We start from the raw sequence: 19,617 nt of genomic DNA on the forward strand, positions 1-19,617 counted from the left end.
GGGCCTCGCCAACGTTGTACACAACAATACGACGTCGAGGATGGGGATTCAGAACCCACGCCATGACCTGGCAATCATTTGGAGCCTATCGAGATCAAGGCTTACTCGTCTGAACTACAACTCTGCCCGGTTACGCATATACGACACTACCTAACGCAAACCAGACCCCTTCGCCAGGAGTCGAAGCTATTTATTTCCCCTATTAAAACCGTACAAACCAGTCACACCAGCCAAGATTGGACGTTGGATAAAATCCATGCTCACGGAAGCCGGCATTAATACCGAGCAATACTCAGCCCACAGTAGCAGGACTGCCTCCTCGTAATTCGCCTTATCGTCAGGACTCCCCATACAAGACATTCTGAAAGCGGGAGGATGGTCGCGAGTAGAAACATTTGCCAGACATCGCAATAAACCCATTAATCCTAACTTTAGTAGCCATATCCTAGACCAAGCTCGATCTACAACTCAGCACACTGCCAATAATATGTAATATCGATGATTTACTTATTTTCTCGTTCTTGTTATTGTTAGAATATTCCTATGTCCGCGAATTCACAGAATAAATGGATCGCGTAAGAGCCTTTTGACCATTTTACCATGCTTATAACAACAGTCATCTTTGGCGACTTGGACCACGTGTCATTTGCACTCTTTGAATTCTCACGTGACTCTGTAGTGACGTATGACTGATGACAGGATAGAATTCTTCAATTAAACGAGACTTACCTGTAAGTTGAAGTTTGATTGGGATTCTACCTTGTCATCAGTCAGGAACGAAGGAGTCACATGCCCTCCCACGACCCTCAGGGTGGGGGGGAGGGGAGGGTCTCCAGTCTTTTCCCACCCTACTCCTTCGTTCCTGTGCATCTGTGTGGCCGGTTAGTTGATTTTAAAAAATGGCTAGATAAGCAAGCGCGCGTGCTTCTCATGTGACTCCTTCGTTCCTGACTGATGACAAGATAGAATCCCAATCAAACTTCAACTTACGAGTAAGTTTCGTGTAATTTAAGAATTATACACAATTCTTACCGTGTCAACAGAACAAATTTTAACAACTGAAGAAGTAATCAGCCGTTCTATGTCCTATTAACATTTTTCAACCATTCTTTTTTCCTTCGCTGTTCGATGTTTTAGTCATGAGATTTTGTTTTCTTAATGAGGCGTTTACAGCAGTTTCGCAAGACAAACACTTGCCTAAAGTCACAACCAACACGAACTCCTCCCTAGGATCAAAGTAACTCGTAGCGTTCGTGACATGTTTTCAATAATACGAATTCTTGTTTCAATCTGAAAAACCGCATATCACGTGAACTCCACGCCGCACGTCACATGAACTCTACACCGCACGTCACGTGAACTCTAAACCCCATGTCACGTGAACTCTACGTCATCCTCATCAAAGTCCTCATCATCCAACTTTTTAAAGTTTATTTCTTTATTTTCCCAGTTCTCTCTTGGGCCAGGCTCGGCAGTGGGGCGCTTAGGGCGAATTTCGATACCTTCCAGACGTCTCTGTTTTTTAGCGGCTTGCTACAACAGAACAAGCCAATAAAGTTAGCGGAAGTTAATAGAGCACACCTTCATTAAAAATTCGATCTGCCAAAGGGAAGTGACAGTCGAAAACGTATCATGAAGTTGGGACAATTGTTGGAAACGAAAGGGCACCTGTTCCACGTCATGACCAGCCTGCAGTCCAGAGGCCCATTTCTCGAAAGTCCCGTTAATGTAACGGGCCCGATGCCATATTTTAAATTCAAAATTTAAAGGATAGAAAAGTAGGTTCTAGCACACAAATTAGTCCATTTTGTTTCTTAAGCTGATGGTTTTATTGCATAATATTAAAAAATTTTTAAATCCCCATCTTGAATGAAAACAGAACAGCTTTACGGGCCCGTTAAGTTACCGGGACTTTCGAGAAACGGGGCGCCTGGGCGAGTTAACGTTACAAACCCGCGATCGTTTATCCGACCAGCGATGTTTGATAAAAAGTTAGAGTGGAAAATGGGGACAGGGAGCCATTCCATCTTGCTTTCTTTTGATCGTCGTTCACCCCACCCCCAAAAAGAAATTTCTTTTTCTCTCTCCAACCTTCCGCTGCTGGGAAGATTGACGAAGGCAATTGTCATTTTCAACAAGAAAATACGGATCAAAGTCAGTATCTGAACAACTGCGCACTCACCCCTCCCCTAACACAACAACAGTCAACTGATAACAAGTCAGGGTTAGTGTTGGGTTAGGGGAGGAGGGTGGGGGGGTGGGTACGCGGTTGCTCATATCGATCCGAAAATACTGGCCACTCGCTCCCCAAACTCACACCTATTCTCTAGACCCTGTCCTGGCCAAACATGCTTAGAAATTTACTTAATGTACTACATAATCAAAATTCTTTCGGCAGGAAACCGGAAATAATATAAAATTTCTTCTGGTTGATCGTATCAAAATCGTTTCAAATAACCCCAAGTAGTTCGGTTAGGGGCTGCGCGTTTTACCACCTGGTTAACAACACGATCCTCTCTTAGTGGTGTTTTACTTTGTTTAAAAAAGAAAAAACATATACATTGACGATCAAAGGAAAAAAGACGATTGTCTCACCTCAATTATCTTTGCCATTCTGACATCCCTATTGTGAGTCAGTAAACTCGTGGCAGCCGAAACCCCTGTTGATGTCGTCTCAGTCTTCACGCGGCCAGTTCTGCCCACGCGGTGAATATAGTCCACTATTGACGTGGGAAAGTCAAAGTTGATTACATGACTCACCTGCGGGGGGGAGGGTGGGGAGACCAAGGTCAGGTTAAATGTTTAGAACACTTGGAATAAAGTCAAGCAATGGACCGCTTTCTATCCTCAGGAAGGATCTTGCTAATTACGTTTCGGTTCCTTTTAGTGATCTTACAGTCAAACTAAGTGAAGCGTACCCCTCAGGATTACATTAATGATTTGATTATTTGAATATTGAACCCGCTAATTGTTTCAGGAGCGCAATAACGAATTGAATATTTGAACATGGAACCCGCTAACCGTTTCGAGAATGCAATAATGGATTAACTATTTGAATATTGAACCCGATAGCCGTATTCGTTTTGAAAAGGCGCGGATCAACGTTCAAATCAGAAGTCCATTTCTGATTGGATTATGCGAACACGTGATGATGGATCGGAACTATTTCAACATGGCGTCAGACATGGGGGGAAAGGTGAGTTCGAGTGTTGCGTAGAACTTCTTGTAAATGTTGTAAATGGAAAGTTATCGAGAGCTTTTTTCGCCTATTGACATCTTGACAAACTTGTAGAAATTCTTGTGTGTATTCATGGTAGAAAAAAATAGTTTACGGGTGAAGCCATCGCAAGAATTTTTTTATTTCGTTAATATTTGCGATCGACAGTGCAGTTTGTTCATTTCAGTTTGAACAATTTTAATGGACTTCAGAAATGGACTTCTAATTTGAACAATGATCCGCGCCTTTTCAAAACGGATACGGCTATCGGGTTCAATATTCAAACAATCAATCCATTATTGCATTCGTGAAACGGCTAGCAGGTTTAATAATCAAATCATTAATTCATTATTGCATTCTTGAAATGACTGGCGGGTTCAATATCCAAATGATCAATTCATTAATGTAATCTTGAGGGGTACGCTTCACTTAGATTGACTGTAACAACGAAAAACCTCTAAAATTATCCATAAAAACAGAACGCCGGCGTGCGCGGCATAATCTAAGGGGCCACTCTATTAAGCGAAAACTGTAGAAATTATATACATCATGGTATAAATGAGCAAATAAATTCACGGCTTAGGCTTAGTCCCCAGCGCTGGTTGTTTCAATGTGGAGAGGGTCGCAAGCGCACTGAAGCACCCATGGCTGGAGGAATACATACTTCTACGCATGTGCGACTGGTTGGAGTGCCTTCATGCTGCATTACCAGGCTCAAATGAGTTACCAACTCATTTGAGCTTGGTAACTCATTAACTCTCATGTTTTTAACTCTCAAATGAGTTACCAACAACCACATAAGGCAGTAAGTCGCGGTGTTTTAAAAGCGTATAACGTTTTTGTTAAAGCTTGAATCATTTGAAATGTTGCGCGGAAAATTGGCGCGCGGCCGGTCAGAATTAAACCCTTCGCGCATGCCCTAAATTTTGACCGCTGAGTTCCCCTTCACGGCTCTGCATATAGAACTAAACTCCGTTCATACTTACATCAGGGTCTACTCCTCTGGATGCTATATCAGTACAAACAAGAACTCGTGCTCTTCCCTCCTGAAACTCTTCAAATAAGTTGCTCCTCACCTTCAGTAAGCGAAAGATTGCAAAACAAAATGAACAACTTTTAGCTTTCTCTGCCGTTTTACGCTTTTGCACCAATTGAAAAAAAAAAGATCCCATCCAGTGCTGATTTATCAAAGCAAATTCCCATGCAAAGATTTATTGTTGACTTAAATACACATTACAAACTTGCAAATTTATTACCTTGGAAGGCAGCACTTTGTGAAGTCGGATAAATTTGATCCGCTTCTCCGTGAGAAAATGCCCCACAAAATCGCAGGCTTCCGTGGTATTGCAGAACACGATGGTTCGCTGAAAAGGATCTTGGAGGTCGTGTCTCAGGAGTCTTAAGAGTTTGCCTGCAAAAATAAAAGAATTAAAACAAAATATTGCACTTCGTTGTCCTCAAGTTCGACGAGATTTCAAACTGTTGAATGCAAGAGTACTCAAAGAAAACATTAAAAGCATTCCAGGGTAAACTCATCACTGAAAAACCTACTTTATTTGTGTACTTCTGTTGGCCTTTGATTTAAGATCCGAAAATTTCAATCCATGGGAAGATATTTTTTTTAATTCTGTTTCAAAGGGAAATTTGGCTGGAGTTTTACCTCCGCAGTATATTTGAACTTCTACTCACCACTCGAAGAACTTTTGTTCTGTCCCTTCTTAGCAGAGGTAATCATAATACAGACATGTTTGTTTTTCGTACCTGCCTTTTCCTCCTGCTTGACTTTCACAAACCTATGTCTGATATGAGGGAGAACGCGGTGAAGACCAGATGAACAGATTTTTAAGCGCTGAAAGAAAAAATATATTCGCTTGTTGTAATCAATGACGTTTGTGACCTGTTCAGTTTCCAGGAAAAATTTTCAAAAAAAATTATGTACCGCCACAACCGAAAATGTTAAAGAGAAAAAGCGCCCCAGTACTGCCTGACAGGCATCGCGAGAAAATGTCCCCCGCATTCTTTATCGAAAAAAACACCTGTCATGCGGATTACACTCCATCTTACCGGAAGCATTCGCTGTAAGGTGTCCACCACCAACTCATTTGGCATCGTTGCACCAACTATAGTCACTTGCGTGTCCACTGGCTGCTCGCCGGGAGGGGGAAGTTTACCTTGTCGTATCTGTAACAAGGTTACATCAAATGGTAGTCGCAAACGAACGGCAAGAAATGAATAAAAAAAGGTGGGGTGAGATATGAGAAGTGATGAGAGCCCATTGGAAAATTGAAACAAAGATAAATTCAATAAATCAAATCAAATTGCCACAGGGTATGTAAATTTGATAACAACGTCAGTACTTGTCTGCCCCTGTATGCATTTGGGCGAGTTATCTCACTTCGGCAGGTAAGGTAACCCTGGTAGGAGGGACAACTTTTTGTCATGTAAACACCTTGTCTCGCCCTCTTGAGACGAGACAACTCGAACAGAGTATACATGCGTACGTTATGACCAGAGGGCGCTTGTTTTACAGCTATTCTTTCCTTGCCGTCCGCCATTTTGTCGGATACGTAATCTGGCCTGGCCGAACGAGGGTTAGCAGATGTCGAACTTTGCATAAACGCTCCGTAAAGTTGTCTCGGGGGGGAGGGCTGTCTCAGGTACCCGAGACCATGTAAATGGGGCCTAACACCTTGTGGAACTCACTCAGTTAGTGGCGTGCTGCACGCGGGCTGCACGTGCGTCAAACGCGTATGTAAAGGAAACTATGTGTAACAACGATGATACGTGTCAACTCACTGAAATCGATTGAAGAATTTCCATTGTGTCTGATTTGAACGTGGAATCAAACATGGAATCTGCTTCATCGATTACCAAATACGACAAATCCGAGAAAAACAAACGATCTAAAGAAAAATATGAAGAAACCATTCGTAAGTAAGCACAAAGACGCGGACAAAAATTCCAGGGGCTTAAAAACAATCGGTTACCGGACTGCTGCCGGTAAGACCTGTTACCATAGCCTACATGTAGCTGTACCCTCCCCCCTAAGGAGACATGTACGTACTTCTCGGGGGGAGGGAGTACGGCTACACGTAGGCTACTATCACCACCGTCTGTTCAGCCTGACAGAAGGCTCTCGTGTTTGAGTTTCGCCCTACAGCCCCTTTTCTGGGCACGGCTACCTATCACATTTTTAGCACCGCCTTGGAAAAAGATATTGTAACCCCTGAAAATCACAGTGAAATACAAAACTATGAGTATTCTCTGTCCTTTATTAAGAGTCAGACTTTCGTGAACAACCTAGCCCACATAAAGGCGTGACCGATAAATATGAACATGGGTCACGCAAGCCGGAAACATATATTTTCGTAAGTGCTTATGAGGGCAATTCCAATATGGTACGCACCTTTCTCGCGGAATTGAAGTAACGTTCCAGGAGTGGCAACTACGAGATCCACGGGAGAAGCTAGGTCTTTTTTCATAAATTTCTGTGAGAGAAACATTTCAAATCTCGCAGTTTAGTCATAACTTCACAATACCTGAAAAGCACGTGTTTCTTCATTACTGATCGACCTGGACAAAACGACTCCACGGGCGTAGGATTTTCCATTTTAAGGGAGGGGGGTTGGTATCTGCACTGTGGCCCCAGTGACGTCTAAAAGCATTACAGACTGTGTTATCATTGTAAACTACCCCACTTGGAAACAAAGCACCCCTTAAAGTACGCCTTTCCTTGACTATGATTCTAAACTCTCTCACCTTTTTCCGTCCGCCAATGATGCCAACTGATTTAAAACGTGCATGATGACTTAACGACTTAGCAACTTCCTAGAGAAAAAAAAGGGTACATGACATGGGAGTGTGTCTACTGTTAAAGAAGGATTTGTTCAAAGATCACTCCTTTTCCCGCCCTTTCGTGGTTTTACCACTGGGACCGTGGGCTTCGGTACTCTTTTTCCCTGTGGCGGCCATCTTGGTTTTGTTATGTTTTGAGCTCGAAATATGTTATTTTACTTGACGACTTATTCTTGCTTATTCAATTGTTCTGGTATCGAGAACATATGGTGCCACAAAAAATTGCCATTGATTTTACTTTTTAGAACTCAAAAATTATAAATTTACCAGGGGAATAAATTCCTCGTATTGTGCTCTACAGTTGGGCTACATTTCTACAACACGGAGAAAGTCTTTCGCCAAAACACTGTATTTTAAAGGCAACCAGCCAGTAGAGCTGTCAAATTTCACTTGAAGAGCCACTTAGCTCAGAGGTTACCAAGATTTGAACTTTTCGTTTTACAAGATTTAGAAAAGAGAAACAGATATTTACTAAAACTTGAATAGCAAGTTCCCTCCCTGGAACGACAATACATGCTCGTGGTCTTTTCAGACGAGTTATGACACCGAGTTTTCGCTCGTCTTCTCTCAGATGATGAACCACGGGTGCCAGGTAAGCAAGAGTTTTTCCAGTCCCTGGAATGACAATCAATATCTCAATCAAAGGACTGCACAACTTGAGTGAAACCTTGATTTGATTAACGAAACCCTGTGGCTTTAATCCCCAGGGTCTTAATTGTACTTCTGCCGTCTAGTTGCTATACATTTCGTTATAAATCAGGCGGGACAACTTGAAGTTACATCAAGGTGACAACCTCTAACTGATACATTTGTCCTATTTTAAACAGCAATTAACCAGTACAATACCTGTTTGCGCGGCACAAAGTACATGCTCTCTTTTAAGTAAAGGGGGAATTGTTACCATCTGCAATTAGTACGAAATAAAATTTTAGTAGATTTCTATGTGTTTAATACCTACATTTATACAAGTTTTCTTTTAACAAAAAAATTGTATGTGTGTGCATCAATATTTATAAACATGCTAATTGATTAGTATGCTCCAAGAACTGATTATGAAAATATAAAACTAGCAGATTTTCTCTTTAAGATATTGCCACAGTCGTGATTACTTGGGTTTTACGGTAGGTCTTGAGCTGTCAAAACCTAGCTAACCAATGTAATTCTGCTTTGTGAAAGCTTAATGTAATGATAAATGATGGGAAAACTGAACTGAGCAGAGTGCAATTTGTTCTGAAATCATATGCAAGATTTCAAAATCAAACAAGCCTACAGTGCAAGTTCATTTTGAAATCACAAGAATAATTTCAGACAAAATTGCACTCAATAGGGCTCAACACTAAGGGTAGCCAGCTAGTCACAGACTAGCAGAAATTCAGTTTTGGCTAGTGATTTTTGATTTCCATTAGCCCGCAGTTTGGCTGGTAAACAAACTGAAATTGTTCTAACATCTAAGTTGTCAGTAGCCACTTGGCTAGTAAGTTCAAAAGTCAGTGTCGAGCCCTGACTGAAAGAAAATCAATCACCACCTCATTGCACCCATTATTATTTTATTTTGTTGTTGTTGTTGTTGTTGTTGTTGTAATAGTTTATTTACTCCATCCAACAGAAAAAATCCATTTTGAAATTGCATTTTGCAAACTTCAACAATGACATTCATCATGACAGTAGTCAAAATGTTGTGGACGCACAAGGCACAGCCGGGTGAGTTCAGAGCTTGCTAAACCACTGTCAATTTGTATTTACCACAATATTGACACCAAATGAAACTATCCTTTAAGTGTGTGACACATTGCGTGACACATTGCGTGACACATTGCATGACACATTGATGAGAGCCGCACTGTCTGTGCTTTTATCAACAGTAGCAAATTACCAGTAATGCCAATTGTGGTATAAAATTAGTTATTTTGCAAAAGTTTCAGAACTTTCTATATTCATGCACCTGAATGACTGTGGGTTTTGTCACATTTATATTGTGCAAAGCCTTCAACACATCCTCTCTTAATCCAAGAGGGCTAAATGATGAAACTTGTAACTCAACATCTTCATCTTTGTCTGGGGTGAATGCAGGATTCTGAAAGAGAAAATAGGCAAACAAAAACAGTTGCTAAACTATCAGAAATAGAATTTGTCTATAAAAGTTTATTTAAGTAGTTTTGAACATGTTGTATACATCTCCTAACTGAGTTGGAGGTCCGTACTATAAGTGGAGAGGAACGGTGGCCTCATGGTTAGTACACTCGCACCAGATTGAGTGGTCCTGGTTTGAGCCGTGGCTGGGGACATTGTGTTGTGTTCTTGGGCAAGACACTTTATTCTCACAGTGTTTCTCTTCACCCAGGAGAATTAAATGGGTACCAGCAAATTTAATGGCAGTAACGAAAACGAAGACCCCCTACGAAAACGAAGACTCCTACGAAAACAAAGACCCCCCTACGAAAACGAAGACCCATTACAAAAACGAAGACCCCATACAAAAACGAAGACGCATTACGAAAACGAAGACCCCCCACGAAAACGAAGACCCATTACGAAAACAAAAACCCATTACGAAAACGAAGACCATTACGAAAACGAAGACCCATTACGAAAACAAAGACACATTACGAAAACGAAGACCCATTGAGCCGAACAATAAAACAGCCCATACTCTCCTTCTTGTCCTTTTTTCTTTTTACACGCACGTGCTTACCACCTTGTTTGGTAGTACTGCTGAACGTCACTAAACTGTGAGGGGTGGGCTTAGTAAAACTCTCGTACACAACTCCCCTAAAAATTGTAGCACACAATTTTTACAATCGAACGCAACATGAAACTGATCCGATTCGCTATGTGACAGTCCGGTTTATACTCGACCGCAGTTCAGTTTATCAATTCTCTTCTTCTTGCAATTGTTCTGCAATTCTCTGAGTAGCCCTCTGAGCTGCAGCTCGTCCTGGTCTCCGTTCTCCTACATCAACTCCATCTCTCCTCCCCCTTTGAGATTGATCAACATCCTCCACCGCTCTGATTTCCAAGGGACAAACTAACTGAAGCGGTCGGTCAATAGTGTGCCCTTTGTGTAACAAAGTTACCCCTCTGACGACGTAATCTTTGCCTTTGATAAGACCCACCACTTTACCTTTTTTCCATTCTCCGCGGTTCTTTTCGTCTCCAACGATGAGTACAATTTCTCCGACTTGAGGTATGGTTCCCTTTACCTTGTTGAGCCTATGACTCTCCATTAGGCTGTGAACAAACTCCCTTTTCCAGCGTTTCCATGCATTGTTCTTAGCATTTTCCAATCGTTTGGCCATCCTTGTTAGCTTCTCTGCATCTGAGCCTTCAGTGCCTTCTACAGCATACACATCTCGTCTCCACAGGATCATGTTCGGTGTAAGTACCGCCTCTTCCTCTCTCCCTGCTTCAACATATGTCAAGGGGCGATTATTCAAATTCCTTTCGATGTCCATGATGACTGATTGAAATGCTTCATATGAAAGATGTGACCTCCCCAAAGTCTTATGCAAGGTCTTCTTTATCTCCTTAATCAATCTCTCATAGATTCCTCCCCACCAGGGTGACTTTGCAAGATTGAACTGCCAGCGAATGTTCTCACGTGCTAAATAATTCTGCAACTTCTCACTTCTCCTCACCGTCTTGATCCAATCTGCTGTGGCCTTAAAAGTTTTGGCATTATCTGAGTGGATGATGCGAGGTCTTGTTCGTCGCGAGATAAAGGCATTCAGCTTACTCTTGACTTCATCGGCCGTTTGGGTTCTTGCAACTTCGAAATGAACCGCTCTGGAGCTGGCAAAGGTGAAAATAATGACGTAGCACTTTCCTTGTTCTTTCTTACTGACCTTGTACAAGAAGGGTCCGGCAAAGTCCACTCTGGTTACTTCAAACGGTCTCCACCCATCAGTTCTATATTCTGGCAAAGTGCTAGTTGCTGGCACTCCATAAGGTTTGTTAGAGTACACTTTACAGATGTTGCAGTTCTTAATGACCCTCTTCACTTTCACTCTCAACTTTGGTATCCACCAGTTTTCTCTCACGCTCGCCATCGTGTTCGCAACACCAAGATGCATGACCTGATTGTGGATGTGAAGGATGAGCTTCTCCACAAATACACCACTAGGAAGGTAAATCGGCTTATATCCTTTAATTCTGCCCTCACACCTGAGAACTCCTGTACAGTCATCTTTGACCAACTTCCATCCTGGGGACTTCAGACACGTTTCCTCTGCTTTCTGAATTCGCTTCACCCAGTGGTCACTTGCAGTTGTGATTTCTTCCGTAACTAATGGACCTGACATCTTCTTTGACCTACTTCTCACCTTGCAGTTTCTGATAAAACGTAACACCCATGCTGTTACTCTCATTGTACGCCAGTAGGTGCTTCTTTCTAACAAAGCATCCCACTCATCGATCATGCGTTCTTGTGTGCGAAGGATTGCTTCTTGGGTCACCTTACTCTCTTCATCTGTTTCTTTGGTGCTATTCAGCCTTGGCTGCTCCGGCCACCACCTTTTGTCCAAGAGCCAATCCGGACCAGCAAACCAGTTTCCTCTCTCCATCTTCACAATGGTTGCCCCTCTACTCCCGAGCTCAGCTAGATTCAACTCTGATGGGCAGTACTTCCAAATGATGTTGATTGGACCCGCAGTTTCTGCTATCTTCTTTACTCTGTTTGACACAAACACCTTCCATCCTCTCCCGGGATTAGTTATCCAATATAGTGCTACCATGCTGTCCATCCAAATGTTGATGGTTTGGATGGGCCAACGCTGGAGAGCCGTGCTGAGGTTCTTCGCCATGTTTACTGCCATGTGGCCACTCGCGAGCTCCAGTCTTGCTATCGATGTACTTCTCTTTGAAATCCGCGACTTTGAGGTCAGAAGTCCTTTGGTCACGCCTGCCTCATGTTCTACCACCGCAACAGCTGCTGCGCAGCATGCTAGGATGCTGGCATCTGCGAAAAGATGTAAATGGACTGCTCCTATCTCTCCGACAAATAAAGCAATACTTCTAGGCACCCTTACATGTTTAAGTTGCTTCGTCCACCTTAACCATTGGTTCTTCAATCTGGGGGAAACTTCTGCATTCCAGCCTTTCTTCTCATCGCAGGCTTCTCGATAAATATGCTTTCCCTCAGCTATGGTGGGCTAGATTATCCCGAGTGGGTCATAGATAGTTCCCAGGTAACTGAGTATAGTGCGCTTGGCCACTGGATGTTCTTGTGGAAGAGGCTTTGCAAGCAGCTCCAGTGTATCATCATCCTTATTCCATACATGTCCAAGGATCTTGCTTGGATTTGGCATGCCTTCACTTTCAAGAACCTTCACATTGGATTCCCACTTGTGCACCGGAAACCTGGCAGACTCAAGTATGGCAGTACTCTCTTCTTTGAACCGCACGAATTTCTCTACATTTCCTCCCGTTTGCCTAAGATTGTCAACATAAGTGTTCTCCTTAAGTGCCCTTACTGTCTCTTCAAATTCTGACCCTTCTTGTTCAAAGTGATGTTGCAGAGTTGCTCCTAGTAGGAAAGGGCTTGCTTCAACCCCGAAAGGTACACGTGTAAACCTTAAATGTTTCTCTATTCCTTTAATGTTGAACAAGAATCTGACTGCATCTCTATCCTCCTCCTTTACACCAATCTGAAGAAATGCCTTTTCTATGTCTCCAAGGAGCAGACTTGCGGACATTCGCACTCTAACCACTATGTCCCAAAGAAGCGGCTGCAACGGAGGACCAGTGAACATGCAATCATTGATGCTGTAAGTCAAAGGCTGTGACTTAGCACTTGCGTCAAACACCATGCGAACCTTAGTTGTAACTGCACTCTGCTTTACAATTGGCTTGTGAGGCATGTAGAATACACGATTTCCAGACGGAATCTTAGGTGCTTCCTCGATTACCCCAGCTCTGAGTTGCTCTTCAATAATGCCGCCATACTCTCCTTTCAGTTTCTTATCTCTTGACAGCTTTCTCTCCACGTTTTCGAGCCGCTTTCTGCTAAGTGCTTCATTTGTGTTCGTTAATGTAACTCCCGGTATCCAAGGAAAACCAACCTCATACCTTCCATCATGCCTTCTAACAACACCCTCTTTAAAGTCACGCAGAACATCCAGCTGATCGTTCTCTCCCCGGTCCTCGACTCCCAGTACATCCAAACTGTACAGTTTCTCATAGTCATTAACCTCTCTCATGTACATGCAGCTGCTTCCACTCTCATATTCGTCTCCCCCATGGACCACCCAACCGAAGGTTGTCTCCTCTGCCAGCGGCTCTCCTTGGTGTCCTTTGAATACCCTCTCTGTACTTATTCTGCTATAAACACCGTCTCCGAGAATGAGGTGTATCTGATGTTCTCCTGTGGACGTCATGTAGAACCGCTTGTCTTGTGTATGTGAGTACTTCAACTTCAGCTGATTCATGTCTGGCCTTCTCACTGTAGTAAAATCAGCTAACTTCGATCCAGTGAATTCCACATTTTCGCATGATTTTCCGTCCAGGGACGTAATATGGGTGTCAATGACTGGCATTGTCTGGACTTTGGTTCCATTGACTGTCAAGATTTCGCGAGTCTCGTGACGTGTCGGTTTCAACTTCACTAACTTGACTGCTTCACGTGAAATGAAATTGCGTCCGGATCCTGTATCTAGGTAGGCCCAAAGCACTTGTCCCCCAATACTGACGGGAATAATCGCAGGTAGCACTTTCTCCTCTGCATAATTGGAGTAGACTGTCAATGACACTCCATCTGGATTACTGCTTTCCCTATCCGGTCTATCACATATGCTTCTGCGGTGTTTGTGTTTACACTTGGCGTAGCCACGCCTACGGCACTGGTCTGCTCTGTGGTTTTGCCTTCCACAATTAAAGCATAGATTGTGATCGGTATTACCTTTGTGGACAAAGATTACCGTATTTATTCGTCTATATGCCGAGACCCTAAACTTCGGTCTCTTTTAATCGGGAAGGTTCTTAAAACATGTAAATTGAAAATACTCGGCTATAAGCTGAGACAATATACGTGATCGCAAATCTCAACACCGTAATATGTGAATGGGCCATTCTGATTGGTCAGTTTCGGAATTCTTAAAACACTTTCGCAAGATCTCGTTAAAAAACCTGCAGAATCTCTAACACTCCAGACGGCACGGAAGATGAAACAATCTACTCGGTAGAAACGACAGAACTAGCGGACGAGGAGGAGATGGACGACGAATTCGACGCCGACACAGAGGACGAACAGTAAGACATATTAACTACGCGCCGAAAACAACAAATCGCTCCTTTGGAAGCCACCACATAAATAAAGTCAATGACCAACTTCAACTTGTTTTGTTATTTATTTCTGCATGCAATATCTCGGCTTATAGCCAAGTTCGTCTAGACGAATAAACACGGTAATCTTTGTCCACAAAGGTAATATCAATCTCTTCTGAATTTGTTTTAGTAATGTGACTTCGTTTTCATGATGGGTCTTCGTTTTCGTAGGGGGTCTTCGGTTTCGTAATGGGTCTTCGTTTTCGTAATGGGTCTTCGTTTTCGTGATGGTCTTCGTTTTCGTAGGGGGTCTTCGTTTTCGTAGGGGGTCTTCGTTTTCGTAATGGGTCTTCGTTTTCGTTGGGGGCCTTCGTTTTCGTAGGGAGCCTTCGTTTTCGTAGGGGTCTTCGTTTTCGTAGGGGGTCTTCGTTTTCGGAGTCTTTATTTTCGTAACTACCAAATTTAATGTGGGGGGTAACCCTGGGATGGACCAGCATTCCATCCAGGGGGGGAGTAGAAATACTCTTGGTCGCTTCATGTTACAGAAACTGGAGTTAAGCACCAGCCCGATGGGCCACTTGGCTCGTAAGCGGGCTTTACCTACCTTAGAATACAAAGTCAGTAAGATGTTTGTTATATCTCTAGGTCCAGACTGAGAGGGGAGGTTTTAATTCAAACAAACCTTTGAATTTAGCAAGCTCTACAGTGACATATGACCCACCCGCTAAATTTACCAATCATAGATCCTGCTTGGTTAGTTAATCTTCATACAAAATTTTTATCATGCCCTCAACAGATCATATCATATAAGATTTTATTGTACCTTTTAGTTAGTATGTGGGCTATACATACATACATACATAAACTTTGAGATACAATGAAATATATGAAGTTCATATATTTTGAACTGCGGTATTAGATATCTATGATGTACGATCCTCGCAGTAGATAGCGCTATTTAAGCAATAGCGAAAATCAGACCTGAAAAAAAATCAGGCCTGTACAGGATTCGAACCACTGACCTCTGCGATACTAGTGCAGCGCTCTACCAATTGAGCTAACAAGCCAACTGGGAGCAGGCCGTTAAGTTGATTCGTAATAAACCCGTGAAAGTGATAAATGAGATACAATGAAATATATGAAGTTCATATATTTTGAACTGCGGTATTAGATACATATGATGTACGATCCTCGCAGTAGATAGCGCTATTTAAGCAATAGCGAAAATCAGACCTGAAAAAAATCAGGCCTGTACGGGATTCGAACCACTGACGTCTGCGATACGGGTTTATCGAACCACTGACCTCTGCGATCACGGGTTTATTACGAATCAACTTAACGGCCAGCTCCCAGTTGGCTTGTTAGCTCAATTGGTAGAGCGCTGCACTAGTATCGCAGAGGTCAGTGGTTCGAATCCCGTACAGGCCTGATTTTTTTTTTCAGGTCTGATTTTCGCTATTGCTTAAATAGCGCTATCTACTGCGAGGATCGTACATCATATGTATCTAATATCGCAGTTCAAAATATATGAACTTCATATATTTCATTGTATCTCATTTATCACTTTCACGGGTTTATTACGAATCAACTTAACGGCCTGCTCCCAGTTGGCTTGTTAGCTCAATTGGTAGAGCGTTGCACTAGTATCGCAGAGGTCAGTGGTTCGAATCCCGTACAGGCCTGATTTTTTTCAGGTCTGATTTTCGCTATTGCTTAAATAGCGCTATCTACTGCGAGGATCGTACATCATATATACATAAAATTTATTTCCATCCGGATTTATGAATAGCACTAGATGTGGTAGTATCTCCGAACATACAACAACAAAACAAATGACAATAAGTTTAAAATCGAAAGACTCATATAAAACCTCATATAAAAATGCTGATAATTATATACTAATCCCCATTAGGAGTTATATATCTAGTGGGGATTAGTATATAATTATCAGCATTTTTATATGAGGTTTTATATGAGTCTTTCAATTCTAAACTTATTGTCATTTGTTTTGTAGTAATATGTTTGGAGATACTGGCACATCTAGTGCTATTCATAAATCTGAATGGAAATAAAGGTTATGTATGTATGCATGTATGTATGTATAGCTCACATACTATCTAAAAGGTACAATAAAATCTTATATCATATAATCTGTTGAGGGCATGATAACACTTTTGTATGAAGATTATTAACTAACCAAGCAGGATCTCAAGCTTGTAGTACGATCAGTCATCACCCGGGTTAAACAACACTGCCAAAGGAAGCTTAAATAAAAAGAAATAATTTGGATATATCAACAAAGTTGAAATGGTAAATTGGCCACCGTAACGATTACAAAAGCTGACGTTTCGAGTGTTAGCCCTTCGTTGGAGGGCTAACGCTCAAAACGTCAGCTTTTGTAATCGTTACGGTGGCCAATTTACCATTTCAACTTTGTTGATATATCCAAATTGTTTCATTACCCCCACCGACGCAGCCCCTAACAGTTTCTTTCGAAACTATCAGCCTTTATTCATTTAAATAAAAAGAGATAACCTAGAATTTCAGGGGGGTGGATCACTTTCTTGAAGAGCTCAGAAACTCCGCTCAATTTGGTAACCAAGCCTTTTGGTGGTTTTCACATGAGAATAAAAGTAAAGACAGGCTAGCACAGACTTCCAATTATCTTTTGAGGTCATCATCTCCTACAAAAAGGGAAAATCCCTGAAGACACTCTTGTGAGAGAAAAAATATAATTTTAAGGTGATAATACAATGAGACCACAAAAGCCTGTTTTTAAGCTCCTCAAGGTGGTTAGTTGTAGTGTCAGCTATATGGCTTAAAAAAGTTCATCATCTGATTACTTACCTCAGAACAAGATGGCTCAATAACAATTTCTTTGCGTCCCTTGGATATTGTCTCTTTGTTACTCTGCAGTTCACACATTGGTTTTCTTTGAGAAGCCAAATCTCTTCTTCTGCTCAGTTGTCTTGAAAGCGCAGACTTCATATCCTGTGAGTTATGCAACAAAAGACAACAAGATTCAGGTGTCCAAAGTATTAATCCCTTCACGCCTGATTACATCACACAATTTGCAATTTGTGTGCCTACATGTCATACTCAGTATACCGATCAAAAAGTTAGAGAGTAACAGTTGAATCCCTAGCACTAGAAATGTAAAATTACCTGGCCTCTAAAATTCAAACAAGTTAAAATTCTGAAAAATAATATGCTATTTGCACTGGCACGGGATTTCTTAATAGGGTTGGCAGTTAGGGGGTTAAAGAGCTAGAATGTTGAATAATGTTTTCAAAGATCCTCTTTTGTTTGATTCCAAAAGTACAGGAATAACAGAAATGTTTTAAACCTCTGCCCTCTAAGAGTGACTAACATCTAATTTCTCCTTTCTGTATCACCCTTAAATCACACATGTAGGTCAGCAGAATTTAGGAAATGATCAGCAACTAAAGAAGCTCTTTATTGTTAGACAAATTCTCATTTTCAGCACCTTAAGAAATATAAAGAGAACAGTATGGAGAATATTCATAGTGATTTTAGATAGTAAAGGGTTGAAGCTAATAGCAAGGAATCCAATAATAATAATCAAGGCTAGTTATACTATAGTTATAAACGAATTACCATATTAGGTTTGACTCGTTTGACTAGCAGTTTGACTGGCTGTTTGACCAGTTTTTTTGTAGATTTAGGGAATGGAGAACTTGAAGCTACGACTTTCCTGGCCAAATTCGCACATCTAACATGCTGATAACCAAATATCTGTAAAGATAATCAGACAGTAAGTTAAGCAAAGTGCACCTTTATGTTAAATGATTGCAATGCCCCATCCCCCCTGCAACATAGAGAGTGACAAAAGGAAAGCAACGCTTAACTTGGAAAACCCAACAGGACATTTAACCCTTAAACTACCAGAAGTGATTAACAAGTTACTTGTTTGTACAATATCCATGCATTATTCAGCAAGCAGGTGATGAGAACATCAAATCAGGTAGAAGTCGCAATGTTACCTTGATCTAACAGCAAATTCTCGTAAATAATTTACAAGGAAATGTGTAACAGCTAGAAGGTAGAATTTATTATCAAATCTTAGGAGTAAAAGGGTTAATGACAAACTGAAAGTCAACTACATGTTTTGAATTACATAGCTGCAGTCCACGTAAACACCGCGCACATTAAAATGCAACAATGACATTTTAAAGTTTCATTACATTGGTGGCAGCATAATTAAAATGTAAAACTGTCATGGTTATCCCAAATGCTGTGGCATGAAGCCACAACCAAATTTTTCGCATGTCCTCAAGTCTGGACTTCAGTCAAAAGCACGCGGAGGGCATATTTCAATCGATCAGGTACATGAATTGTTCTCCGATCTGTATTTTAAGGTTTTTAGTGCACACAAAAAGGAAACCTTTTTAAAAAAATTCAATATCTGTGTGAGTGAGATGGAAAGCTCACTCGCGATTTTTACCGGAAGCAAGTCAAGCATTCGTCGTCCGTGCAAAACAGCCGCCATATTGGAAATATGTCCCAGAAAGCCATGCGTCGAAACGGGTGAAGGTCCGGGGGCAAAAAAACAAAAAAAAAGCAACGTTACCCCTCCCCCCTCTAAAACGAGATGGGGTCGCGTCTGTCATGGGAAGAAAAACGTGATGCTAAAGAATCGCAGATTCTTTTTAGGACAATTTTTTTAGCATAGTTAATCCTTAGGGTAATGGGAACAAAAAGAATTAAACAGTTCTATTCCAGAAGATAATTGTTAGCATGGTATGACGCGACTATGACGTACTATGTTCCAAAGAATCTCTTGACACCATGAAGTTTCGATAGTATGTTTCTGTCAAGCGATTTTCATATCGTCCACTTCATAAACAATTATTAATTAATTAATTATAATTAATCTTTTACCGTTTGAAGAAATATATTGAGAAAATTGGGGGAAAAGCTGCTCAACAAAATTTAAGGAAACACCTTAAAGACAGCCATACAGATGTCATCTCTTTTAAGACCTTTTCAAGACCAGTTCCTGAACGCACGTGCTTTTAATACTCTCCCGTTGCTCGTGCAACCAACCCCGTTTAGCACGTTTTAAGTGAGCAGTTACGTAATTGGCAATTGCCTAATCGACTTATAAAGACTTGAGCAGTTACAGTTGCTTGGATCGAGTGCACGTTATTCATCTTGGGGATTACTTATGATCAGCTTCCTTTGTGAGGAACAAGGAACCATTAAAATTTGCCCCGATCTCTAAAATGTAGCTCTAACTTTGTCAACCATTAGAGGCAACTAACCCA

At 41.5% G+C, this 19,617-nt stretch overlaps 1 protein-coding gene across 3 annotated transcripts; it reads right to left on the reverse strand.

Moving 5' to 3' along the window:
• Positions 1–1,025: 1,025 nt before the first annotated feature.
• LOC111336734 (uncharacterized) lies at positions 1,026–18,903 on the reverse strand. Of its 3 annotated transcripts, none has more exons than XM_022942880.2 (15): positions 18,795–18,903; positions 17,948–18,085; positions 17,177–17,320; positions 9,015–9,146; positions 7,919–7,976; positions 7,545–7,687; positions 6,977–7,045; positions 6,624–6,705; positions 6,014–6,120; positions 5,282–5,398; positions 4,979–5,066; positions 4,474–4,628; positions 4,204–4,293; positions 2,596–2,760; positions 1,026–1,533 (listed from the first exon to the last, which is right to left on the reverse strand). In XM_022942880.2, exons 1-15 carry the CDS (start codon positions 18,837–18,839, stop codon positions 1,375–1,377), a joined length of 1,692 nt encoding a protein of 563 aa, XP_022798615.2. In that variant the 5' UTR covers positions 18,840–18,903; the 3' UTR covers positions 1,026–1,374. The 3 variants fall into 3 exon arrangements, 2 of the variants coding, with proteins under 2 accessions (XP_022798615.2, XP_088580633.1); XR_015988489.1 differs by having other exon boundaries at positions 1,394–1,533; positions 2,596–2,720; XM_088724507.1 differs by lacking the exons at positions 1,026–1,533; positions 2,596–2,760; positions 4,204–4,293; ... (9 more) ...; positions 17,948–18,085; positions 18,795–18,903 and adding an exon at positions 10,194–14,415 and having other exon boundaries at positions 9,022–9,146.
• Between the last annotated feature and the right edge of the window lie 714 nt (positions 18,904–19,617).

This window comes from Stylophora pistillata, chromosome 6 (assembly GCF_964205215.1).
Source record: "Stylophora pistillata chromosome 6, jaStyPist1.2, whole genome shotgun sequence".
NCBI classification, from domain to species: domain Eukaryota; kingdom Metazoa; phylum Cnidaria; class Anthozoa; order Scleractinia; family Pocilloporidae; genus Stylophora; species Stylophora pistillata.

Excerpts from the sequence above, each read along its gene's own strand:
- LOC111336734 (XM_088724507.1), bottom strand. The coding sequence starts at position 11,883 with ATGGCAGTAAACATGGCGAAGAACCTCAGCACGGCTCTCCAGCGTTGG. Across the intron at positions 9,147-10,193 it reads CCGCGGAGAATGGAAAAAAG|AATCCTGCATTCACCCCAGA; the intron begins GTAAAGTGGTGG and ends TTTCTCTTTCAG.